This window comes from Micropterus dolomieu, linkage group LG03, assembly GCF_021292245.1.
Source record: "Micropterus dolomieu isolate WLL.071019.BEF.003 ecotype Adirondacks linkage group LG03, ASM2129224v1, whole genome shotgun sequence".
NCBI classification, from domain to species: Eukaryota; Metazoa; Chordata; class Actinopteri; order Centrarchiformes; family Centrarchidae; genus Micropterus; species Micropterus dolomieu.
This window is the reverse complement of record NC_060152.1, coordinates 17,165,324-17,192,065: the sequence shown is the minus strand read 5'-3', so window position 1 is coordinate 17,192,065 and position 26,742 is coordinate 17,165,324. Positions and strand designations below refer to the sequence as shown.

Sequence of the window (26,742 nt, the reverse complement as noted above, 5' to 3'; positions counted from 1 at the left end):
GGTGGGGGGGGTAGTGAGTAAAAAAAGCAGCAGGGTTTTGTAATTTTTCTTTTTTTGAAGTGACTGTAGTCTGAAATATTTGGCGGTGCAGGAGAAAGTCTTTTAAAATCTTCTCATAATGAAGAACTGTCCACTTAGTAGCTGGATGCATGTCTTTGTTTGCTATAATATCTAATGTGAAATCTGGTATAAAAATCATTGCTCCGCTGGCATATTATACTTTAAAATTGTAAACCATGTAAATGTTTTTATGTACCTTTTTTTTTAAGTTTTTTGATCAAACGAGTTGCGCCAATTCTAAAGTGTGGTATTATTTTGAGATATTAATGACGAGGGTTTTTCAGTTTTCATCTAAGCCAATAGGGTCTATTTTCAATTTTTAATAAAGCTGGGCAGGGCCTTGCTTTAAAAAAAAAAGTGAATCATTAAGTTCATCAGCCCTCCTCACCGCTGATGCTTTTCATACAGTCCCTAAGCCAATTTAAACTGGATGTGGGCATCATATCAGCACTGTATCAGTTGGATGTACTGCCATTTACAATGTCAATACTTTATGAATAAATTCATTTCTAGGGAACTGAATAAACATATGATATGAATAAACTAATTTTCCAGAATAGTACACTAGAGTTCATTTTCCTGGTATAAAAATAGATGTGTATATGAGGCAAACTCAGGATGAGTGATGTCAAAGCATGAAGAGAGACAGTGAGTGTATGTGTATATATGTGTGTGTGTGTGTGTGTGTGTTGAGGGGGAGCAGTACAGCATTCATACCAGTTTCTATGACATAACATTGGGTTTCTGAGTGTGTTTTTGTAGATTCCTTCTTAAGGCTGCGAGAAGCTTGAGTTGTCAAGACAACCATGGACTCTGCAATGGTTACTGCAGATACATCCACCCTTTTCTCTCTTTCTTAGACAGTGTTGCTTTAGGATAAATCAAAAGTATCTATCAGTGGTCAACCTACAATGACATGAAATTGTGGTTTTACAACATACATTTGATTCACAGTTGGCTAAGAGCCTTCTAACATGAGTCTCTGTGGGCAGATATTGTTGGTCACTGTGATATGATTATTTGGTCATCTGTCAGTGCCTATTTATGTAAATACATATATAAATAATATTTCCAAAAGCCTTTAAATGTGATATCTGATCACTCAGTCACTCATCATGGGAGTGGTTGGAGGGGAGAACCCATGGTGTGGTATTGGAAATGTTTGTTTAATGACTATATTAATATATTATATACTAATAATATGGCAAATCATGTTGATTATAATTATTTTCATTTGTTGTGTTTTGAGCTCTGTATATTGTTATTTTATGTTTTAAAGTATGAAATGTGAAAAAAGTATTAGTGTAGTTTGCTTTCATTATTAACAACATGTTGAAATAAACATAACTTTGCATTACAAGAATCAATGTACAGTATCTATATAATTCTGAGCTGCAGCTAATCATGTCCATGTGCTGCCCTCTGTTGTGTGGATCTGGTATTGAACCTATACCAGGACTGGGCAGGCTTTCACTGAGGTCACTGAGGTCATTTCAATGGTGGTCAGGTTCCTGGCTTGAATATCCAAATCAGGCACCTACGAAAGAAAAAACATGGATCCATGCTGATTACTTGTAACTTGTACTCTATAATGACTATGTTCAGTGTAACCGATAAAGAGAGTTTTCTTGGCTCATTTTTTTCCCCTGTCTCACCTGTTGAACCAACCAACAAATCTCTTGGAAACTATGATTAAATCTTTGCTTCTTGGCTGTACATTGTGCTTTTTATTTAATTTTTATTTTTTTTTTACACAATTTGGTATCATTCAGATTCATTTGGTTCATGTGTTTGAACACATGACAACTCTACTGAGTTCCTTCAGTGGCTGTGTTCCTCCTCCACAAATCACCCCCACCCAATCCTTTAGTTGCCTAAACTATGTTCTGGAGATGTGCGTAAGCAGTGGCTTGCTATTTTCAGCTGAATGAAAAGAGTCTTGGCACTTGGACTCAGGATGAAATCTGTTTTGTTCCGCTGAATTTGGCTTTCACCACATGCACAGTATCTACATGTAACAGAGTTAAGGAATTCAGTTTAATTATGTCCTACAGTAAAACCACAACCATTTGACTGAGCAGGGTGACTTTTGAATAATCTGTTTGCTGTCATATGAGAGGAATATGTTATCCTTAGTAACATAAATACAAAATGTCGCATTCTGACAACTGTCTTATTATTTGGCTGATGGAGTAAATTTGTTTGTAAGATGCTTGCAGAAAGTGGTAATGGTGGTAATCTTTGATGTAACAGGTTGATTAAATGGTACTCCCTCGCATCAAGCAGCCACTGCCTCAACTATGAATCACATTGCACTTGTTTTGTATAAGGAAAACATTCAGACCCTGAATAAACAAAACACCAGAGTGCCCTTTCTGATGTGAAATGACACACAATTATAGGTTAAAGAAAATAGACTACATCACAGCCCATTTTCTACAGGCTTTTGTAGATAACCATTTCCTGGACTGAATGTAGGACCTTGGCCCTGAAATAAAAAGGACACTGTTTTCTTTACCTTGTTAAGAACCAGGACAACATTTGTTGGTTTTCAAAGCTTCATCCCCTTGCTAACCTGTCTTTCATTTTCATCTTTAGACATTTAATCTGAGGACTCTGTTCAAGGTCACTTGAACTCTTAGTAGCACTCAACAATTGCTCAGTTGTAACTGAATCTGGGATTCAATTGCAATCTCTCACAGATTTTACTACAGTGTAGACTACTATAGGCTACCCGCTGATCAAAATGGTGAAACTGAGTAGATGTAGGCAAATATTCCCACATTTCTCACAAATGAATGCACCCAAACAGAGAGGTGAGGTCAGTATCACCTGCCTGGCGGATTTGCTGTCCTTTTGCTCTTTTCATTAACTGCTGAATTCACTGGCTTTCAATAGGCTCTTTCAGCGTGTCATGCTACACCACCATTGAGCTACAGCCACGTTGCCACCCATCTTTCTTAATGGGGAGTGGAGACTGTGGAGCTGCCTTGTTGCCATGGCAGCAAGCGCTTTCACATTCTCCCCACATAGTGTGCAGCGTGCATGTTGTTCCTTCCCAACTCCAGCGAACCACAACAGAGACAGGTCTTGCTCTCAGACAGGACCAAGCCAGGGTTATTTGCCTCCCGCTCTGATACCAGATGCCCTCTATCCAACCACCCACACTCCACTTTCCATCCTCTTTATTACTAATGCATAGTATTTCCCATTGGCTGCTCACCTACACTGAACTTTGCTCCAACACTAATTTTTTTTTTTATAGTTCTTCAAGCTTTGTTATTCTTTTTCACATGGTTATACTACAGATAGTTTAGTTAGTTATGTTTCTGAGGGGAGTAGTGGAACTACAACCAACATGGGGAGGGCTCCCAAAAATGAAATAAAAATTTTGTTTTTATCTGCAATTTTGAATAAATATTTGCTTTGGTAGCATTATGAGTGAATAATTGTTGGCTGAATAAACATAGTTTGACAGACTATTTCAAGTTTCTAAAATCCGATTAAAACCTCTCAGGTGTCTATGAAGGTATTTTTGTGTCTTTTTAATGCAAGAAATATATTTGAGGGAATATTTATCGCACTGCAATCAAAATTCAAGTTTATTTTTAATTACAAACTTGATTTTTGATTGCAGTGCGATAAATATTCTCTCAAAACATTTTTTTCTGCTTACATCAAAATACACAAAAATACCTTCATAGGTGTCCCCCATCTAACAGGTGCACCATGGTATAGTCCACTCCTTACAAATGTAGTTGGTCTTCAAACGCGGTAACTTCGCTGATGCTAGCGCTGAGGAGGACTTCAGGTTAGCTTTGAAACGAATTCTGTCATTTAATAAAGGAAAGTCAGGCAACCAAAAGAGAAAAGAAAGACAGAGGGAGAAAGCAATCACAGGGAAAATATCAATACAGCTTGCTGGCAGTGTTTCACAATGGTGACATGGCTAGCAAGCTAATATTAAGTTAGCTTGCTGAGAAATTATGCCGCATTGCCTTCAGTTTCAGAAGCAGCCTCAGAAAGTGGATCAGATTTGGTGGATTGGTTTTCTTTTAAAACTAACAACTAACAACTAACCATTATTTTCATAAATTAATTGATTAATCGTTCGGTGCATGAAATGAAGATTTTTGTGCTATGCCGCTGATTATTCCTAATGCAGTGGTGAAAAGTACATTTACTCAAGTAAGTTACTGTATTATACTATAATACATTTAAATAACAGCTATAGTTATATGTCACTTTTATTTTACTTACCAAACATGATCAACTTATAAAATGCATTGTTATAGATTAAAGACCTTACATAACATTACCCACACATCTGTCTGCAGTTAGTATGTAATGACTAATTTTACTTTTGATACTTGTAATGATACTACTATATTACTAGAATTTGTATGGTGTGGTATTGTTGCTTAAAACAATATGAATACTTCTACCACTGTTTTAACCTATAAGTATAACTGACCCAAACTGCAGTATTTTAGCAAAGTTTTGAACAAGTTTTTGGAAAACACTATGAATGAGTTCATTAATGTAGACAATAGCACACCATGGGAAACAGCTTGGTATTTCCCATATGTGACTGTTTGCATCATACATGCTTCCCTGGCCTCCTGTGTGTGTCTTAATACCAGTGGTACATGTCTGGACATGTCTGCTGCAGCAGAGGAGGCTCACTTAGCTCCAGCTAGTGTATGGTGAGGATGCAGAGCAGAATGGGGGTAATGGTATTTTGGATAATTATTTGCTGGACACTGAACTGTCTCAAGGTAATATGAGTCGCCTCTTCAGATTTGTGAGGAGGTTGTGGTTGTTCCCCTAGAACTTAAAATGGAACTTGTGTTTTGCTTCGTGGAAAAGGTCAAGCAGTGTTACAACCTGCAGCAACCGGAGTTCACTTGATTTGTCATTGTGTTTTCCACTGAGGGCTGCTGTTTAGGAGTGTGTGAGTAAGAGAGAGAGCACTGAGAGGCAGGATGTAGAGACATCTGGGTGTTTAAAAATTGAAGAGTGTAAGTATAATGCAGTGTTGATTTGTTGAGATGGTGAGGTAGAGTACTACTACCATTACTAATATTATCCACTTTATACTACTGCTACTCTTATCCAGAGCATCATCAGCTTTCAGAGTTTATGTTTGTAAGATGACAGAGATCTTTTTATGGTTTGGGGCACTCCCACTCATCATGCATACGCCACACTGAGGAATGTAACACTGGTAGCATAGCCTTTAGTTGTGTGCGCTCAGACTTAAAGAGCACATGCAACAAGGCCAGCAAAACCATCTGTCAGGTAGGTTAAACCACTATAATTAGCTTCCAATATAGTATCTGAAAAGCTGTGAACAAAGATTTAATATTCCTGATCTGTCTTTCCGGTAATGGACAACACAATTCTTCTCTTAAGTATGAGGTACATTTGTGCTTTTACTTTGAAACAAACAGAGGTCCAGGGAAATAGTATTGTCAGAAACATACTGTAGGCCTATAGCCTATATGTTACTGTCTATGTACTTACAGGGGACTTCAGCAGCTTTAAGTGGTGGAGGTTTATGTGGATTGACACTGTTGTTACACAGGGTGCTTTTCACCATTGTAATGGTGTACAGTAATGATGAGGTTGCTCAGTAAAACACCTGAACTGAAAGCAAGGAGTGTCCATTTAACAGCTGGGACAGGTGTAGATGATGATCAGTTGTATGTCCTGTCACTGTATTACTGTCATGAACAGTTAATGACAGTCACACCACAGTCATTGGAGAGCTTTATTTAGAGTCATTCCACAAAATCAAAACTTAAATTTGTTTCAACAAACTTTCAAACTAAGCGTGTCTCTTTTAATGGGGAACTAACTTCTTATTTCCTAACTTCACATCTTATTCACATGTACCTGCAGTACATGTAGATATCAGTATATGCTGTTCTGGTACACCATTAGTATAAATAAGTACACTGTATATTGGGAAGAATTACGCTGTATGTTGCGGGCCCTAATCTTCAGCATTATCCCTTTGCAGAAATGCAGGTGAAGTCTTTGATCGAGCAACAAACAGCAAGACAGATTTGACAGTTGTGTCTTCATGCTGCCTCACTGTTGATCCGCTCTGTACAGTCAGTGAGCATTTTGCTGCATGCAACTCCAGCTGAATTTGTGAATTCTCACAGGAAAGCTTATTTAAAGAGGTGGTATTATGCTCATTTTCAGGTTCAAAATCTTAATTAGGGGTTGTACCAGAACAGGATTACATGGTTTAATTTTCAAAAAACACCATAATTTCAGAGTGCATCTTACTTGTACAAAATCTTTGTTGGGAGTTGCACATGCGCAGTTCCCAGGTAGGACTACTAGCCAATCAGAAGCAGAAAAGGGCGGGTCGTAAGAAACAAGGTAGTGTGACCCAAATCAAAGCTACTTCACACTGAGACCGTAACCTAGCAGATGGTGTAAGTTACTCACAAGTCCACAACCACACAACATCATTGTTCCACATCTTACCATAAACCACTACAAAAATCACCATATTTCAACTAAATTCTACATAAAAATTGGCCGAACAATTTGAACGTTTGCTCAGTAGCTTTCACATCAGGTGTAACATTAGCATTATAGTTATAACTTTAGCTGTGTTAGCCAACATCTGTGAAGTTACATTGCCGTGTTTATTTTAAATATAATTCACAACCAATAAAGCATACTTACAGGTTGTGAATGTGAATTTCCAGGCCCAAACAGAGTCGGAGTTGCATCGTCTTTTAGGACTAAACGTTGAACTGTTGCCGGTGTTCTGACGATCTATGCTGCCTTGCCGAAAAATGCTACCATAGCGCCAATCGATAGACTCGACTCTACTCGGCCCTGCTCCATTTTCCATTGCAGATAGTACCCAGAGATAGTACGTACACAGCTTTCTCTTTTTTAAGTTCAAATATTTCAACATTCCTCAGAATGTAAAGACAGATAAGCGGTATGAAAACCTTCCAGCTGTGTTTTCCTCTGCCGTTGTTGCTGCAGCGGTCTGTGTGACGACGGGAGCAGAGGGCTCTGTGAGCGGGCGGCTGGCCGGCCTCACATGCTCCTCCCGCGGATTGGCACAGGCTTCCCCCGCAGCCACTTGCGGAGCTCCTCAACTCCGAAAATATTCAAGCACATTTTTGTTCCGCCGTCACTTCTCGTAAAATTGTCAATATTCGAAATCTACACAGCTGATTTCTCACCTCAAAACTTCTCAGAAGTGGATTTAGTGATGAAATTCCATACGAAAACTGTAAAATATAAAACTTTCTGTTGCTGGCCTCCGGTGCACGCAATGATGATGCAGTGAATAGTGAATTTTCTCTCTGACCAATCAGCAGTCTGTCGTGTTTTCACATTACGTTTTAGTATCCCTCAGCTTGCTTGGAACCTCGACGGAGGTGAGGTGATACGTAAAGAAGTACCTGGAAGCAGGTACAACATTTCTACAATAGACAACCAAACAAAGGCGAGTCGAGCCAAGTCGAGCTGGAACTGTGCAGTGGAAAAGGGGCTTAACTAAAATCAAAGGGCCTCAGCTCAGACCAGCTTGGTTTGAGGGCATGCCTAACCGCATGGCAAGCTTTATGACGCGTTTTTCTTGCGACGTCACAGGGAAGGAAGGGAAACGGCTGGACTACAAACGAGCTGTTTTCAAGCGGTTCAGAGCAGTGCTTTCTGTGGGAGATGGGAACTCTCTTTGGGCTGGACTTTGGGCTTTTTCACATTGCAAACACAAAAAAGAGATATAACTCAATAAAGGAGAGGGAAAAGGCCAAAAAGCACAATACCACCTCTTTAAACTAACCTGCTGACCTTGATTCTGACCTTGATTGTACAGTGAGCCACAATCTCTTGTAGGTAGAAAGACATACAGAAGGGATGCAGCTAACAATTATTTTCATTATGTTAATCTGTCGATTATTTTCTCGATTAATTGATTAGTTGTGTCCCAAAGCCCAAGGTGACGTCCTCAAATGTCTTCTTTTGTCCACAACCCAAATATATTCTATATATATGTAGTTTACTGCCATAGAGGAAGAAAGAAACCAGAAAATACTTACATTTCAGAAGCTTAAATCAGAGAATTTTGACTTTTTTTTTCTTTAAAAAAGCAATTTATCGATTATCGAAATAGTTGGCGATTAGTTGACGACTGGACTAGCCTAATCGATTATTCGACTAATCGTTGCAGCTCTAACATACAGTACAGTAAGGTTAAAAAAATTTCATTTTTGACTATTGTGATGTTGTCTATCAAATCGGTGTGAAATCAGACCTTGTCTGGCTTAAGGCAGCATATAAAAGACTTTGCAGATTTGTCCTTGGATGTCCTTTTCTCACTCATCACTGTACATTGTATGATGCACTTAAAAGGCCATCTCTACATTTTTAGAAGACGCACTCAGTGGTTTCAACATGTTTTCATTTGAATGTTGCCAATAGTAACAGTATCGTGTTCCCTTTACTTCAGATTTATAAGTTCGGTACTCTGCTCTGCCCTATTTCTCTGTCCCTTGTGATTAGAAAACAATTTATGTTTAAAGCCCCAGCAGATTGGAATAATTTACCTGTTGATATTAGATCTGTGTCATCACTGGACTGCTCCTTAATGAAGCTGTCACATTGTGTATATACTGTAATTGATGTTTATAACTGATTGTACTTTTATTTGGTGATCCAGTCACACTGCTTTTCAAGTATGGGCCATCTTGTGGTTGTAATGTTCTCTATGTTTCAGTAATTGTTATTGTTTTTATTTTTGTGTGTGTGTTTGTCTGTTGTCCATCTGTACACTGCCATATTGATAACTGTATACTACTGCATAAAATTACCCATAGCTATCCACATTAAACCTCTTGTTGCATTATCTGTGTTTTCCCCAGTCTGCAATCTAGGTGGAGGGACACCCTGCTTGTCCTGCCTGTAGAGGAGCAGATAGCTGGCTGGCTTGGTGGTGAAGCGCCTGTCTGCAGCCTGGCTCTCTCTGCTGTGTGCTGTAGAGGATAAGAAGGAGGCCCTGGGGTGAGGAGAGCCCTATTGCCAAGTAGCTGGGTGGCAGGGTGTTTATCAGCGCTGCCTGCCTGCACGAAGGGAAATATCTCTGGGGAAGAAATGGGGGAGGCCTGGGGAGCCCTGGGAGGGTGGCAGGTTACTCTGAGTCACTTTGCAGCTGAATAGAGGCTGTAATTGTAGGGCAGCTCGCAGGGCAGATTAGGAGGAGATTTGTCTCTACAGGGGAAAATGCACATGAAAATGAACAAGAATGAAACAGTGCATTAAAACAGCTTTGTGCTAACACACTGAACAAATTAATCCCCTGTCGGTTTGTGTTTGTGCATATGTGTTAGTGTCTCTGCATGTATATGGCAATGTGAATATCCCACAATTCACAGTCATGCAGTATGTCTGTCTGAGCAAAGCCTTTCTGAATCTCCAGCTCTCTCTCCCTCCCTCCCCCTCCGTCTGTTGCTCCCTCCCCCTCCTTCACTCTCTGTGTGAGCGTAGTCTGGGCGCTAAGCCAAGTAGAGTGTGTTTTTTTTGAATGAATACCTGATGCGGCTGATGAGGCTGGCTGGAGGAGGAGCTGTGTCAGTGGAGTACTGAGAGAGAGAAAGAAAGAGGAGGGAGGTAGAGAGGGAAAGGGAAAGAGGCAGAGAGAGAGCGAGAGAGAGAGAAAAGCAGCCAGGCAGAGAGGGAGCTGGCGGTCTGGTGGCCTTGCATAACACACGTTGGAGCAGCCTTGAATGCAGGACTTGGTGTTAGCTTCAGCAGTGGGGAACTTCTTTTACCGTCAACCCGTTGCAGGGGCAGCGTAGCCTCCGAACCGGAGAGTCCAGAAAGGAAGTCAGAGCTGGAGCTGCTACAGCAGAGGCTTCAGGAGAGGATAGCGGCACAAAGGAGAGATTCAGGAAGACGAGTCCTAGGAAACACGTCTCCCAACACAAATACGCACAGACATACACACACACACACTTGAGAGGCAGGAAGAATCCTTGGACATGCTCTTCAAGCAGTGGCTGTGGAGAGACTGGTGAGCTATTCTTAGTACTCTAACCGGAGGAGGGGGGGTTGTCTCTTTTCTTCTTGATTTGTGGCACAGTAGTATTTTATGCCCTGCTACTACACTCATGTGCTCTTACTGTCATTCGAAAGCCCCCGGAGGCTACAGCCACAGCATTTGTCCAGAGTCACAGTTGTAGGATTCATCAGCATTGACCCTGTTTGGGTGTAGAGGTGCTCGCTGGGGGGACGCCTGCATACACATCTCTGCTTGTATACTGTGTGATTGGTGTGTGTTGAGCAGTGATGCAGAACTCTGGAGTCATTGTGAAGACAAACAGCCGGAACCCACTGCCTGTTCTTACTGTCTGCTTTAGACTGCCACACGGTAGGTCCGCCTCTTAAAGGCATAGGCACTCTGGATCTACAGAGAAGGGGCAGTAAAATGGCTTTTTTGGGTATTAGAAAAAAGCATTACGCTGTATTGATCTGCTCTGTGGTTAAAGCCGCTATGTTTGTAAGGGGCTTGAGGGGAGGTCCTATTTATATGCAGCGAATCACACATACACGCACGTACATATTGTCTTCCACAGTACCTCCCTCTCTGTTTCATGCCAGAGCTCAGATTGATAATGATGTTTTTGTTTTCTATATATAGCCATTTGCTGTACGCGACATTCACTGTGTATCTATGACTGGTCTTGCAGGTGGAACATGATGTATAGCAGTATTGACAACAGGTTTAACACCTTAGGATCATTGCATTAACTTTTTGCATGAATCTTTTACAAAGAAGCAACATCTTGGAACACTGTCATTAAATAATTTTGTTGCCTTTCTATTTCCTCCCTGCATCATCCTGCTGCAGAGAAATAAGATATGGCTATGAAGCAGTGGATCAATGCGAGGAGTAAATAGTGGGTCTGGGAGCATGAGAGAAGACTCAGGCAGAAGAAGTGGAGGCGGGGGCACTGGAGGAGAGCTGGCGACTGCTGTGTAAGAGAGGAGATGCAACGTTGCTCGGGGGCCTCTCACCTGGAGACAACAGGGAGGACGTTGAATGAAAACATCTCCTCTCCTGCGAGCACAGTGATGGCAGAAACGCCGCCACACACAGCTATTTCTCTTATTTGTGCAGCTTTTTACGTGGGAGTATGAAAGAGGATCACATGCAAGGCTGGCTCTATCACTCTGAGCTGAAAAGCATCAGTGTGATGAGTGGAACAGAGAGTGGCCTGCCCCCCCCCCCCCCGCCTCTGTTGTCATCCCTCCATACGTGTCTCAGAGGTGACTGGGCCAGGGGACTGACTCAGGGCTCCCGTGCTGTCTGGCTCGGTGTCACAGTCATGTCTTGAAAGCTCGCCTTTGTTCTCCATAGTATCACAAAGGCCGTATGTTTGTTGGTGTCAGTGTTCTAATAATAGGCTGACGCTGGAAAATCTAGAGTGGCTTTTGGCTGCTGAGCTGTGTGAGTGTGTGTGAGTGTGTGTGTGTGTGTGTGTGTGTGTGTGTGTGTGTGTGTGTGGGACCATGTGCACAGAATGCTGTGTACACAGACACCTTTTAAGAGCATCCTGTTGTATATTGGGTCTGTTCACAGTAATGATGTTTTAGAGATATTTGGAAATCACAGCATGCTGGCTTTGTCTTCCCGTGCTGCTGTGATCATTGGAATTTCTTGTGCTTTAGATGTGATGTCATTACAGTGTTGACACGGTGTTGTTTAGGTGGGGTTGTTGCCACTGAGCGATGGTGCACAGTGTAGCGACGGCTGTAGCGACGGCTGTGTTGCCGAGCGGGGATCTCTCAGCGAGGCGGGGGCTATGGCGCTCTGATGCTGCAGGCGCTGCTCAATGTGGGTCAGGAGAGGCAGCACTCTGTCTTCTCCCCATTCCCCATTCTCTCTCCCTATTTCTCATCCCTAATCTTCTTTCTCGTCTCACTCCTCCCCTCGTACGCCCTTTCCTCCTTCTACACAGTTCTGTCATCTTACATTGCTGTTTCTCCCTCTGCTCCCCCTCATTCTCCTCGTTCTGTTTGTGTTCCTCTCCAGCTCTGCTGCTCGCCTTCTTTGTTACATCTGGTGGATCTACCAGGCTGCATGGTTATTTGAATTGCACGGAGGTTTCCGCTGCTTTCGGATGCAGTGACCTTGTCAGTGCCAGCATTAGAGGTGGATGCATCTAAATGGAAACTGACCAAGGTCGCCTTCTGTCCCCCCTGCCTTTATGTAACATGTGTGTTGCTGCCTGCTATAGTGAACCTCCTCTGTAATATGAAAATACAATTCAGCACTGTCAAATAGCCCAGCTCTTCTGAATGGAATGTAGGGGGAGAAAAACAAATGGATGGATGTGTGAGTGTGTGTCACACACTCCATCTCTGTGGTGCCTCTGGCTAATGAACAACTCAGAGTCCTGTGCATTGACCCACAGATAAGCCTGCAGGAAAGAACAGTCAATCTGAAAAAGAAACTGGAAAAAAAGAGCTCATGCGAAACAAAAGGCTGCATGTTGATATTGTTGAATTAATGGATGCATACTACAGTGTCCTCTTGTGTGTGCGTGTTTAAGCTATGTGAGCATGCATATGTATAAGAATCTACAGTATATGGGACTGGATGTTGGGGTAGTCCTGCGGTCAAACATTGATACTGGCTAGCTGCTGCTGTGGCTTGTTGACTTACCTCTCATTAACCCACATTATAAGTACTAGTTCCAGTAACCTCCCCATTTCTAGCTGAGAATAAAGAACTTGTTTCGTGTACTCATGTAAAGAGTGCATTAATTGTTTGTTGTCTACTTTGTATTCCCTTCAACTTTGAAACACCACTCAAACCGGGTACAGTGGAAAGCCATTGTTAAAATATTTTGAAGCACTACAGTGATGGCAACAAAGGCCCTTTCACCCTTCTTGCAAAATGTTCCATAATCAAATTTCAGTCCATATTGTTTTCACTTCATTTTTTTCTGATGTGCCCACTGACCCAGAGTTCCTGTCTGGAGGTGGATGTTATATTTACAGTAGCCCCACTGACTCAACACAAGCCAAGGCAGAGTGTTAAAACAAAGACAAAAGCATAAGCTCTGCTGAGGCTGTTACTCTGTGCTGTTATCCTTTCACTCTGCTCTGCTTTCTTACCCTAGAGCCTGGAGCAAGATAACAGCCAACAGCTACGCATATACACTTACCCTGTACACATGAGTGTGCACACACCCAGACACACAAACACTGGAGTTCAGGAAACTCTTACCTGGTGTTGAAAACATGAAAGAGCCTTTCCCACATTATGTAATTATGTAACATTGAACTGTACTTTCCTGGTGTGTCATACATCATTTATCACGGAAAGCCTGGTTGAGTTTTGACAGATTAGTCCGTGTAGATACTCTATGGGAATCTTAAGAGGTTGAGCATCATGGTCACAGAATTTTTTTTTCTTTGTGTTCAAGTGCATTAGACAAATGTATATCAGATGCAGTAGTTATATCAGGAACCACCTTGTGGCAAAACAAAGAACGACACCTTGACACATGAAAATAGGGACATTTTTAAGAGTGAAGTATTTTGATGCTTGCTGTTTTGCATTTGAAGCCCTGTAGGAATTTGGTTCATCAACACAGGCTGTGCTTACTGAGCTAGCTCTGCAGCGCAATTAAGACTAATGAGAACGTCAAGTCAAGTTTATTTATATAGCCAATAGTCAGAAGTGCTCCTACAGAGCTTTAAAATCATATGATATGGACTTTTGAATTTTATTTTATCTTACCTGAGTGTCTGATTTGAGCTTCTCTCTGCCATCAGATTCCTGGCGATACCGTGGAAGAGGTGGATCAGTCAGAGATGATTCCTCATGAAGTCTGTGGAGCTCATTTTGTGAGCTGGAGTGACTCCATCTTCTCTGGTCTGAGACCTGGAGCTGTCTACCAGTGAACGCAAAGAGAGCCAGAGCCACGCGGCACACAACCATCGAGTGGAGGAGAGAGCGAAAGAGAGACCCAAAAGAACTTAGAAGTACTACCCAGGAATATTAAAACCAGGCTGGCACAATGAAATCCAACCAGGAGCGGAGTAATGGATGCCTGCCTCCTAAGAAGCGTGAGATCCTGGCTCTGGAGCAGAGGCCAGTGGCAGTCACCACAGCAACACCTCCAGCTGCAGTGGTTACTGACAGTCCCCACACGGAGAACCTAGCATGGCTGGCAAGCGTAGCCAGTGAACGCTGCAAATCCAGGGATGCTGAGAGCCCGAGATGTCCCATCATTTCCTCCACTTCCTCTTCTCCTTCCACCTCTATCCCCTCCTCGGCCACTCCTCTGTCTGCGGTGCCCTTGGCCTCTCTGCCTGCAGTTTACCCCACAGCCCTCCCCCAGCAGGCCGGGACTATCCAGTTTGCTCAGCTGGGACCCAACGTTCAGTTCATCAGCTCTGGGCCGTATGCTGGCTACATCTCCTCCCACATCATCTCCACTAATGCTGGCTCTGCACCTAACAGCTCTGCCATAGGACAGCGTCCCCACCTGGATGGTTACACCACTGCCCTCATCTCCCCCAACACCAAAGGTGAGCAGCAGCAGTTTCAAATAGGCCTCTCTCCCACAGAACTGGCTCCTGTGTCACTTCCAAGCTCTCCCCACGTCACCAGCCAGTACATCCATCTGGACAGCAGAACACCTCTGACTGTCAGCGGAAACACGGTCACTTCACAGACGGCCCACCTCCAGCTCCATCCTCACACCGCCGTCCTGCCTCAAACGCTTACCCTCACTCCCTCCCAGCTGGTGGTTCAGTATGCAGATGGTTCACTGGGAAAGAAACCAGAGGGGCATGCTAAGGGCATGTTGAATGGGGAATTTGAGATGGTCAAACAGACTAAAACTCCCAGTCACCCAGCAAACCATCAGCAGATCCACAGCTATGAGGCCAGACATATCCTCCTGCCTGCAGACTATGGCCAAAACCCTGCAGGACTCCAGACGTCCTTGGTGCTTGTGGCCCAGCCCAACCATGGAGCGGAACGTGAAGCTGGCTCAAATAAGATCTCGTTAGTCCAGACTGAGAAAGGAGGCATCTGTTTGGGGAAACCAGTGTCCAGATCCTCCTCTTTCACCTCCCTCTCGTCCTCAGAGGTGGTGAAGTCTGTTGCTCCTCACACAGTCATCCAGACCACTCTTGCCTCCGAGGAGCTGCCAGCCAGTCTTTATTCCTCCACACAGCCACCCATCATTGGCTATATCACCAGTGCAAATCAGCACGCTGTCAGCTACCACGCAGCACTGCCTCAGCACTTGGTCATCCCGAGTGGCCAGTCCCTCCTCATCCCAGTCAGTGGCACTAGTAACAGCACAGAAATTGAGGTTAGTCGTTCTGTCAACGCCATGACTGCCACCACTACCCCTCAAATATCCACCGCCATGCCGCATGCCTATCTGGCCACAGCCCTGTCAAAGTGTGAGGCGCTTGGGTCAGATGGAAATCAGCCACCCCCTGCCGTCGCACAGGCACCAGCGCTGCCGGTCCTGCCCTCAATCCCGGGTCCTACAGTGGTGTCAGCTCCCTCCCCAACTCCTGCTAGTGTCCCCACTCCTGCACCTGTTTCTATTCAAGCCTCCCCCACTGTCTCCTCTTCCTCTTCCCCTGTGGCGCTTCCTCCGTTCTTCATGCGAGGCTCCATCATCCAGCTGGCTGATGGGGAGCTGAAGCGTGTGGAGGACCTCAAGACTGAGGACTTCATCCAGAGTGCGGAAATTAGCAGTGAGCTGAAGATTGACTCCAGCACTGTTGAGCGTATTGACAGTGGGCAAAGTCCTAATGCTGTGGTCATACAGTTTTCTGTGGGAGAGCTCAAAGCCCAGGTAAGTTATTCCTCATTCATCATTCTTGTATGATTAATAACTAGTTTAATTTTTAAAGCCACTACGTATAGAATTTTGAACCTTTGGCGCCCCCCAGTGATGGTATCAAAGAGCCACTGTGGCAGATAGCAATGCGCACATAAATAAATAGCCACCAGAATTATTTGTTCTATCTAAAGGCAATGACATTTATGAGAAAATGCATCCAGGAATCCACTAGTTATAAGCACTGTCGATCTCCCCTCGTGCTCACTATGGTCATCAATTAAGCCCTCAGCTACAAAGCTTTGAAATCCATCTCTGATGCAGAACTGAGAGAAATGAAAACACTCTTTTTCATTCATATAATAATTTTCCAACCTACCATTTTTCTCCAGCAGTTCCAACAAAGCTCCCTCTCGTGTATGAGATGCCAAAATAACATTAAATTATGCAGAACTTGGCTTTGAAAGATCAAAAGCCATTACTTTTACTGATAAATGAACCATGTTTATAAAGGGCTACAGATCTCGACTGATACTGGATTCTTTAGGCGGACACCATCGACATTTTAATTTGACTACATAACATAAACAAACATTTTTGATCCATTTTATCTGTTCTGAACAAATTTGTACTGAGCGGGACAATTTACTGACAAGGTTATTTTTCATGGAAAATATATTTGTCAGTGCTCTCTGATGGACAAATGGGGAAATAATTTAACAAAAATATGTGGCATTTCGGTGCTGCAATATCTTGTAATTTATTTACATATACAGCTGTTCTGATTATAGTTATCAGCTGTGTTGATTTACTGCTCTTGCTCTAAAATACACTTTACAAAAGGCCTTTTCACAACATTTTGACTTGTCAACACAGTAGGAGCACAGGTGAAAATAGTTACATTAACAGTGACTTCACTCCATTAAGTATCGGTGTAAGTCATGACAGTGAGCCAGCATGCACAAAACCAGGACACTGAAACTGAAGCAACTAATTGGATCAGTAATTTTATCATTTACATCTGGGATTTCCTACTGTGATACATCAAAATGTCTTCTGTGAAAAAGGCCAAAGGCTTGTTATTTACAAATAAAAACATATGGCAACAAAATAATATAAAACCTAGTTTGTACTGGTTAAAAGCTAACTGTGTCTATGGTGCATGTGCTCATCTCCAGGTGTGTGTGGAGGTGCTGGTGGAGTATCCCTTCTTTGTATTTGGCCAGGGCTGGTCGTCCTGCTGCCCAGACCGGACCACCCAGCTGTTTGAGCTGTCCTGTGCTAAGCTGTGTGTGGGTGATGTATGCGTGTCGCTGACCCTCCGCGGCTTGAGGAACGGCTCAGTGACAGACAGCCAGGCTTGTGGGACCAAGCTGAAGACCGGTCACCCCTCTGACATCCACAGTGTGGATGCCACTGTAAGAAACAGTATGAGTCCAAACGCTGCAGGCAGTAACAGCGGCCTCCTCATGAAGGCTTCCAGTGCAGACAGGCTAGAGAGGGAGCAGGTAACTGGCCCAGGACCAGGGCTAGAGTTACCACCGGGATTGGGACTAGTTCCAGGACAAGGGGAGGGGATCTATGGCGCTGGACCAGTGCTGACAGTCTCGGGGACTGGAGAAGTAAGACAGGAAGCAGTGAAAACAGACATTCCTGCTCTTACCAAAATACAATGTGGTGATCCAGAGAGACCCACAGGCCGCAAGAGACGCTGGTCAGCTCCAGAGCGAGACCAGACTGAGAGGGCTGAGGAGGAGCCTCCTTTGACTCTGCCCAAACCCTCCTTCATCCCTCAGGAGGTTAAAATCTGCATAGAGGGGCACTCCAGTGCTGGGAGTGAAAGGTGCTTGAACAAAAGAGTAGACTGTTGAGAGAACTTAAAGGAATTTTGATTACATGTGGTTTACTTTGTGTTTGTCCCCTCTCTTTTCTCCATCCAGACTACTGTAATATAAGCTGAGTTTACACACTATTCACGTTTCCTTTTCTTTCACACAAGTCTGATATCAACGATGAAGTATAGTAGAGCACCTTCATAAGTGGTATCACACACGAGATCAGTGCAATCAATGCTGAAAGCAACAATGAATGCAGCGTGAATGTCGAGTATGAATGGACAGACACCTGAGAGACATTCGACTTACGTCTCACATATGATAAGCTGGATCTCCTTTGTCACGTGGCTTAAACCTGTTGGATGAAGACCAGTCAACCATTCCTCTTATCACATGAACAAGCACAGTCCCAGATGTCAGCGTGCAGAAAATGGATAAGCATGTTTAGCCTCTCATCTTGTTTGTTTCACCGTTTATTTGGTTTGTAGTGACGTTTATGAGTGGTTGGAGTCAAAGAGAAACCTTTGGTGTTTCAATGACAAGGCTCAATTGTCATGGATGGGATCTATGCTGCCTTGCGTATCTGATAAGCTTTTAAGGTTTATTTTCTGACTCTTTTTTTCGTATCATTACAGATGTGTGTTTGCTACTGCAGGTGGCCTTGTGCCACTTGTCTCTATGTGTATGTGCCTGAGTTTACCTGTGTTTTTCTGTGTGGCTGTCAGACGGAGCACATGATCTGTGTGGGTGTAGCTGAGAGCTCAGTTGTCAATACAACCTGAATGTAAATCACTGAATTTGTCCTCGAAACTAACTAATGAAGTCATCCATATGGTGCATGCTACACCAGTGGAGTATGCTGAGAATTTGATACCATTGCTTTTGCAGTATGTGGGTGACAGCATCGAACATGGGTGCATCCCTCTGATAAAGTTCCCCAGTCAAATTCACCGTTATACTTTTTTTCCCCAAAGTATTCTTTTGTCTTCCTTCCTTTCCTAATGTCTACATCTGGCTGCTATGAGCAGCTATTAAACTGAGGGGGAAAGTACGGTATTTCTATCACATTTCTATCAATCCAAAAATTAATGAGCTTTTAGCCGATTTATGTATGGACTTACTTCTCATTCTACAATATAAATCATAGTTGGCTAACTTGGCTAGCTGCTTTAATTGATTTTGGGGCAGCGCAGCAAACTAAACAAAACACTGACCTTTTAGATTTGATATGGCAAACTTTCATGTCCAGCAGACACAGAGAAACATTAACATCCATTTGGTGTCATGTTTCAGGCGGTCTGTTGAATGCAAGTCCAGTTCATCCCACTTTTAGCTCTGTTTTTGGACTTGACCAACACCTGAGAGGAACATCTGGCCTTTAAATTGCTAAATTCTCCATCATGTTCTCCAGCCTAATTGCTAACATTGTCTGTTTGCAGTTTGGTGCCGGGCAGGTAGTTTATAGTGGGTTTACCAAAGCTTTTTCACTGAAACAACTGCCTGCTGCGCCTGAAATTGAACGGTGAGTGAAAGTTGCTGGCCATAAAACCAAAACAGTGAGCTGAAGGATGCTAACATGCTCGGCAGAGCTGGGTAATAATTTCACATTACACATCTGACCCATTGTTGATATAAAAATATTGATTAAAGCAACTTAAAATGCAAACATACCATATGAAAAAAAGTGATGTAATATTTATTTACTGATGGAAATTTGTACCAGCCCCTATGCTATTTGCTTTCTTGACAGAAGACTATGGCCTTAGATATATGTACCTAGTTCAAAACAGCACATGGCTTTTAGGGTTTTGCCATTAAAACCTATTTTCCTCAATTATGGTATGCCTTTCATAAGTCCATACCTATTACATCAGCGTACTGCTCTTTTGATTAAAACAGCTTTCTTTCTCTTAGATCAGAGTACATTTGTTTCTTAGAAAAGAGCCAAAATAAATATCCTACAGTTCATACTCAGGAACAGTGTGTATCTGTATGTGTGTGTAAACAGACAGTGTGTGTGGGGTGTATGTGGATGTGTGCGTTCTGAGCAGCAGCACTTTGATGAAGCATCAAGCGACAGTGGTGGTGGTGTCCCCCGTTCCTCAGCTGTTTGATATAATGAGAATAATCAACTGACTGTTTTTCACCACATCACGTCCTACAGGTTTATCATTGAGAGAAAAACATTATAGACCGGGGCAGGGAATGTAAACACACATCGGGCAAACTATCTCAGCTTTATTTTTGATGACAGAGAGAGCTAATATACAGAGAAAGAAAGAGAGATTTGTAGAGTTAACTAGCCAGCTGGTGTTCATCATGTACAGTAAATTGTATCCTTGAGAGTGTACAGTGTGTGTGTATAGATATTCTTACCCTTATGTAACCTATGTACTGTATGTGCCACAGCGCCTCTTTCTTCAATCATTCCATTAACTCACCAATATCAAATGGTCGTTTTTGTCAGTTCAGGTATTGCTCTAATGTTCATGAATGTGCTACAGTTCTTTGGGAACGTCTACATAATCTGGCCGCCTCAGAAATCAATTTGACTTGCACGCTTACTACACTACAGTGTGTGTGAATTTGAACTGCGGTTTATCATAATAGCCATTAACCTTTTATAATTCTTGAAAGGTGTTTATTGTAAACCCAGACTGTTCTCTTCTGTTTGTGTTTGACTGCTCAGGCTAAACACTGCCCAGTGACTGTTCTTCTCCAAAACAATGTGGTATTGTATTTTTCACTGTTAAAAAGTAGAGGTACTGTTTCATCAGTTTGTCTTTGTAGCCATTTTCTTTCTATGGGAGCCTGGCCTGTGTTTGTATTTCTTCTTTAAGAAATTGTTATTTTTCAAATACAGACCTGAAATTACGTTATGACACAGGCAAATCTATGACATGTAAGATTAATGCTTAAAATAATTATTTTATTTTATTGTATTTTTGAGAAATACGCATATTTGCTTTTTTTGCTGAGAGTTAGGTGAGATGATTGATACCACTCAGAAACACGAGAGTGGTATCAATCTTGTCATCTAAGTTTTGCCAAAAGCGCATTTCTCAAAATGTCGAAATATTTCTGTAAAGACCCTGCTCACCCACACTATTGGCTAATTAGACCTCAGTTCAGGTTGAAGCTGGGAGGAGCTGTGCTGCCACAACAGGGGCATCAAGGAGGAGTTGTTAATCAATCAGCCTGTACACACCCTTACAGTTCTGAGAAGAGGCCTAATCAAGCGAAATAAGTACACTGTGAGGTTGGACCACAGGTGTGTAGGAACAGAGCCTTTCAAAATAATGTTCAGTATGATGTAAAAGCGCTGCCTTGTGGTGATCTATGGAATTGCACTTTGTCATATGGGGGTTGGGGGGTGTTTCAGTCTAAATAATACACAGAAGTAATGTACAGCATGTCTGAGAGAAATTGTACACTAACAGTACAGCATCTCAGTGATTTGTAAATAGCCAAAGTCTTCCATTATAATTTTGGTATGACCTTGTTGCCAGTGGAGAGGATACACACTGATCCCCGTGTACAGAACTTTAAAGTGAAGTTTAATTTCCGAATACATCATCACATGTATTTGACATGTTCCTTCACCTAAGATATTTTCTTTTGCACCAGCTCAAAAAACCAGGAAATTATGGGAGCTATGGGGGACTTCAAAAAATATTTTGTAACTTGGGTCTGTGGGTCTGTTTTATGGATAAATCTCAGCTAAGACACAGTATGTCCTACGTACAGTATGTAGTAAGTATCAATAATGTTTCCTTATTTTGGTGGTGTTGAGGTTTGCTAGTCAGAAACTGTTAAATCTTTACTTCAAATGTTTTATTTCACATTTGATCAAATATATTCAAAGAAATAAAAGAGTCTAAAGAAAAACGCAGCATGTCTCTTTTTGGGTGACAAAGACAAAGTGTGTGTGTGGCAGTATGTGGTTTGTTAGCTGTGTGACTGTGATAAATGTTTCCACAGATATGCCTGATAATATCTTCACCTCTGCTGTGCTGCTTTGATATTTGCCACAAGAAACTTTTATATTCTGAATACCAGCCATGACAAGACCAGGGACTATTTGGAGAATTTGTTGCTGTAAAATAACCCTTGCTGTTTTGCATTTATATACTTTTATATAGTATATACATCATGAATAGCCATTTCCTTTAGGGAATATCCATTTACATAGTCACTTGGAGAGTCATGCATTTAAACCAAATTGAAGATTTTTTATTTCTGAATGTTGTCTGTGTTGTTTTTAATGGGTTATATTATTATAGTATTAGTATAGTATTGCCTTAAGATGTATCTTTCCTTATTTGCTTTTATATCCTGATCACTTTCCTCTGAAACATACAATATAACTTCTCTGGACATTGTATCTCCTTTGATAAAACCCCCAGAGCAATTAAAAATAGTAAAAAATGGCTCTGAATGGCCACTCATTTTTTATTGGTTAACATTTCAGTGTTCAGCTCAGCATCATAGAAACAGAGAGTTTCCTGTGCAAGCAATATAATTTTGACATATTGCTGAACTGCTTCAGCAAAAGGGTCGTGGCCTGAATGTGTTTAGTATGCCTCAGATTATTTTGAGAACAAGCACATGGGCCTTCAATTGATGTGAAGAATGGATCACATGTAAATTATTTGCTTTGTGTTTCAAAGTGCTGCTTATGAAGAATGATATAATTTGCAGTTTAATAACTCGTAAATGACAAATGATGCAATTATGGAAATATCGAAGACTAATGTAATATCTGCAACAGTCTGAACTACATTTTCATGTCCCAAGAAAGCTCAATGTTGCTATGTGTTGCACAATTTTGACCTTGGACCTGCTCTAGATTTGAATACTTGGGGATCTGATATACTATACAGATAATACTTTTAAAAATGTACATTCTTGTTGTATTTTGGAACAGAAGCATGTATTGCCTCCTGTATGGTCACTGCATATCAGTGCAATTCAGTTCATTGTAATCATTTACATTGGCAGGTGTTAGTAAATTGGTGTTAGAGCAGTAAATTAACAATATCTCAACAGGTTACACAACAAATTTCTGCCAAAAGAAAACTTGCTGCTAGCATGTTGCTCTATGGAAACTCATTCACAAATAGTTGTGCACTTTTTAACATTAATACACACATTAATATAACCACAGTACATAAAAAACTGCTTTGAAATTAGAATCAGTAGTAAATTGTATCTGTTTGAAGCTGTCAACTCCACTCATTGCTCAGTAACATTCAAAAATGTCTCCATCCTATCATTACCACCAGAGGTCCCTGTCCTGCTGCACGTCTCTCTCAGGTCATGCAGTCTTATTTCTACATTGCAACACCAGGGGGAGCAGAAGTGCTTCCTCTCAGGTGGAGACATCATCCTCGAAAACTGGGTTAAAACTATGCTCTGCATATGCGAAACACTTTGGGGTTGGAAATAAGAGTTTTTAAAAGGTAATGTAACCAGGACAGTGTAAATGTGTTATATGATTACAAAACATAGGAAAATGCACAAAAGTTTGACTTCTGGGATGATAGGTGAAATAATTAACCTGGTCTGGGCACAAAGCTACTATAAGTAAGGAACAGATGTATTGATAATTTCCATCTGTAACTTCATCTTCGACAGGACAATTTAAAGTTCAGCAACCTAATATACAGACAAGATTGAGAATGAATAACCAAACAACACTTTATTGTAATTAAAACACGCTTGATACAAAAACCAAACACTACTCAAACAGGACACTTTAAAAGTTTGTTTCTAACCCAAGGAGCTGTTGATGCCCTGACCGCTTTGTTTCGCCTGCCTGTGCATGATACATTAATATCAGATGACAACATTAAACACACAGTTAAATTTTTTTTATTGAACTGTTTACCTTTGCAGATAGTTTGGAGTAGGTAGTTTGAAGTCCTCTAAACTGGAATGTTCAGAAAAGAATCCAAAGTGAACAGGGGAACCCTGAACTATAATAATAATAATAATCTTTATTTGTAGAGCACTTTTCAAAAACAAGTTACAAAGTGCTTTAACAAGTGTAAAGACAATAATACCCAAGAGACAATAATACAAAAACAATACAAACTAGCGGCGCTTCAGCTGTGGAGATGTGGCCTGTTTCCTCAGAGATAAGATTCTTAAAAGTCATTTTATCAGGACAATAATAAGTTAGTTATTTGGCTTTACTGTAAATCTGCCAAAACAATTGCTTTTGTTGTTCAGCAAAACTAATATCTAATATACCAATGAATCATTTATATACATAAACAATGAACACATTAAGCTCTAATAAAATAATGCCAGTGTAAACAAGCTTCAGTATCACGCAACACCCACATATTGCACATATATTCATAAATATACACATTAACTTTGTGCCTTTGTGTTTATGCATGTGGCTGGATCTGTATGTGTGTGTGTGATGAATCTGTATACAGCCAAGCTTGAAGAAATAATTGGATAAATTAAATCAGGTGGGGAAAGAATGTCATAACTAAATGAAAGCATGACACGAGAGGCACATAATGAACACGTATATGTACAGCACCTACAAACAAACAAACAAACACACACACACACACACACACACCTCTTCTCACACTCACAAAAGCACTTGTGCATAGATCTCAAGTCTCTTTGTGCCTCATTTACACAGACACACAAATATGTTCAGAAATATTTAAAGCATTGTCTTCAAACAAAGTCCATTCTGTCTTCAGATCTGGTGCTTCATCACATTGGATAAATGATGGACATGTGTGTGTGATTGAGCCTGTTAAGTGTGTTTTGGTCCCACTATGTCTGGTTTGAACCTCGTTCTTTGGTCCCAGTCTGTGTGGCGTTGCAGTCCTCTGTCTCTTCTTTTAGTCAGTTTCATTACCTTAGAGGCAGATGACCTCCAGCCACGGAATATAGGGTCCAACTAATACAGATCACAGATCTGATTTAAGTTACTCAGAAAGTGCACCTCCCAAACCAAAGTCCTCGAATCAGGAACAGCCACGCACAGTGTTAGGCGTCCCCAGTTTGATCAGACGTCAGCTGTTCCTGGTCGGAGACATCATCGTCAGCTGGTGGCCGCGCCCGGTCAAAGAAACCACACTGAGGGAATCACATTAACCCATTAGTGTAATATTGCATAATTAAACTACCACAAGGAATGCTGAGGATGGTGGATGATGTGTTTATGTGTGTATGTACCTTCCACATGGCTAATGTTAGCATGGCCAGCACCAGCAGCCCAAGCAGTATGGCTAAGATGATGACCCAGAGTGGAACAGCAAACGACACATCAGGAGTCCCCCATACCACCAGGGTCCCCAACTGCAGGACACAGATAGATACAGTTTGTAAGTGCTGAACCTTTTTCTCCTTTAGCGCCTGACACAAGCTCACACACTTCTGTTACTGCCTGCATTTTACCGAGGTGGTGTGCTGAAGCAGGGTGGCGGGTTGGATGCGGTATGGCATGGCTGTAACCATGAAGGACACAGTAGAGTTGAGAATGTAGGGGTCGTTACGCCGCTGTAAGACAAATATAACACTATTATTTAAAAGGGGCCCCTTTGACCAATCACATATTTTAATTAATATGATGGTTTGTAAGTTAATACATTTAGCGGAGTTTAGTTTGAACCTTAGATAACATGGACGAGAAGTCCCTAAAATGCTCAGAAAAATGATAATATATGATTAATAATCTACAATTCCATGACAACTAGGCAAACTCCATCTGCAGATCAAAAGCTCCAGAACTGGTATTAAAGGCACATTACTGTGAAATTGTTTTCACAACTTTCAAAAGTCAGGAATGATCCAGGAAAAACAATGACAACCCCTGATAAACTAAGACTGGAATAAATAATAAAGGAAGGAATTAAAGCGTAAAATGAACAACATTTCAAGATGGCAACTCAAGACACGGACCTGCAAGAAAGTATGCGCCCAGAGTCTTGAGCGGACCTTGACCACTGCGCTCTGCCCACGGTCCAACCGGCCTACCACACACATGATCCTCAGACAGGAGATATTAGTGCAGTTCTGCCGAGAAACAGGACACGTGGAGAAGTGCGGAGAAACATTAGACACCTGTGAATCCCTAATGCTCATTTGGTTTGGTTTGTTTTTGTGGTGAACGTACGAATGTATATGAGGCTTACCAAAGTTTTACCGCTATAACTCTCAACAGCAGTGATGGCTCGTTTGCGGCGGTGAGGAGGAACACTGGTGTTCCTCAAGAAACCCAATAACTCAGGTGTGTCCTGGAGAGAGGAAATCTAAGACAGACAAGGAAAGAGAGATTACAACGTTTTGAAATTCCACTGGAAATTATGAATCTGAAATGAATGCTTGATGAACCCTTTTGAAAATAAAATAAAGTGGACATAAAGTGAACATGTAGATTAGAATTTTCTTGTGTCTTGTGCCAGCTATAATTGAGCTATAATGTGTCTATCAGACTACAAAACAGACCTTCAAACAGAAAAACCACATTTTTTGCAAATAGGAGTTGATGAAGCAGAAAACAGAAGGTAAAGGTTAAGTTTCTCCACAGCTCACAGTCCTCTGTTTCATCTCTAAACATTCATTCCACAGCATGTGTTTGGGTCTTTTGAGGACAGTTATTATTCAGAACATACTGATTATCACATATTGGTGGTTTAGTGTGGTCTGTATTGCACATGATGCAGCCTGGACAGTCAACGAGAAGGAGATGGTGGACCTGAAAACAGACCTGAAGAATACTTATAAAATGAGATTTTAAAGATCTTTTAACAGCCGTAATAAAATAACACAAAATCACCAGCTGTGGCAACAAGTGTGACATTTAGCGAACTGATCAAAAAGTGTTTTGTTGAAAGGATTTCAAGAGATTTTACTTCCTTATGGCAGCTCATACTGTCAAGCTGACAGGCCAACGATCAAAGATTGGGAGTCTAAGGGCGCTAAGACAGCTGGATGAACCCTTTATT

At 41.7% G+C, this 26,742-nt stretch overlaps 2 protein-coding genes and 1 long non-coding RNA gene across 11 annotated transcripts in view; 1 reads left to right on the top strand and 2 right to left on the bottom strand.

Moving 5' to 3' along the window:
• LOC123968174 overlaps window positions 1–8,422 on the bottom strand; it is a 9,241-nt gene extending 819 nt beyond the window's left edge. Inside the window, exons 1-3 of one of the 2 annotated variants that reach the window (XR_006824404.1) lie at window positions 8,360–8,422; window positions 1,514–1,597; window positions 778–929 (exon numbers count right to left, since the gene is read on the bottom strand). This is a non-coding gene — a long non-coding RNA (uncharacterized LOC123968174). Of the gene's footprint in view, window positions 1–777; window positions 930–1,513; window positions 1,598–2,892; window positions 3,011–8,359 lie in introns of those variants that run through there. The other variant, XR_006824403.1, reaches the window with a different exon arrangement.
• Window positions 3,803–21,647, top strand: LOC123968171 (ataxin-1-like). 8 transcript variants are annotated; one of them, XM_046044728.1, is made up of 4 exons: window positions 3,803–3,871; window positions 8,967–9,105; window positions 13,888–15,938; window positions 17,102–21,647. In XM_046044728.1, exons 3-4 carry the CDS (start codon window positions 14,133–14,135, stop codon window positions 17,792–17,794), a joined length of 2,499 nt encoding a protein of 832 aa, XP_045900684.1. In that variant the 5' UTR covers window positions 3,803–3,871; window positions 8,967–9,105; window positions 13,888–14,132; the 3' UTR covers window positions 17,795–21,647. The 8 variants fall into 8 exon arrangements, with proteins under 8 accessions (XP_045900684.1, XP_045900690.1, XP_045900683.1 ...); XM_046044727.1 differs by lacking the exon at window positions 3,803–3,871 and adding an exon at window positions 3,878–4,248; XM_046044730.1 differs by lacking the exon at window positions 3,803–3,871 and adding an exon at window positions 4,744–4,766.
• Window positions 21,648–23,444: 1,797 nt separating this feature from the next.
• Window positions 23,445–26,742, bottom strand: part of itga8 (integrin, alpha 8) — a 40,641-nt gene continuing 37,343 nt past the window's right edge. Inside the window, exons 26-30 of the mRNA XM_046045994.1 lie at window positions 25,930–26,046; window positions 25,697–25,810; window positions 25,193–25,294; window positions 24,971–25,093; window positions 23,445–24,871 (exon numbers count right to left, since the gene is read on the bottom strand). Of these exons, the coding sequence (XP_045901950.1) occupies window positions 24,782–24,871; window positions 24,971–25,093; window positions 25,193–25,294; window positions 25,697–25,810; window positions 25,930–26,046 (546 nt within the window). The 3' untranslated portion in view covers window positions 23,445–24,781. The remainder of the gene's footprint in view (window positions 24,872–24,970; window positions 25,094–25,192; window positions 25,295–25,696; window positions 25,811–25,929; window positions 26,047–26,742) is intronic.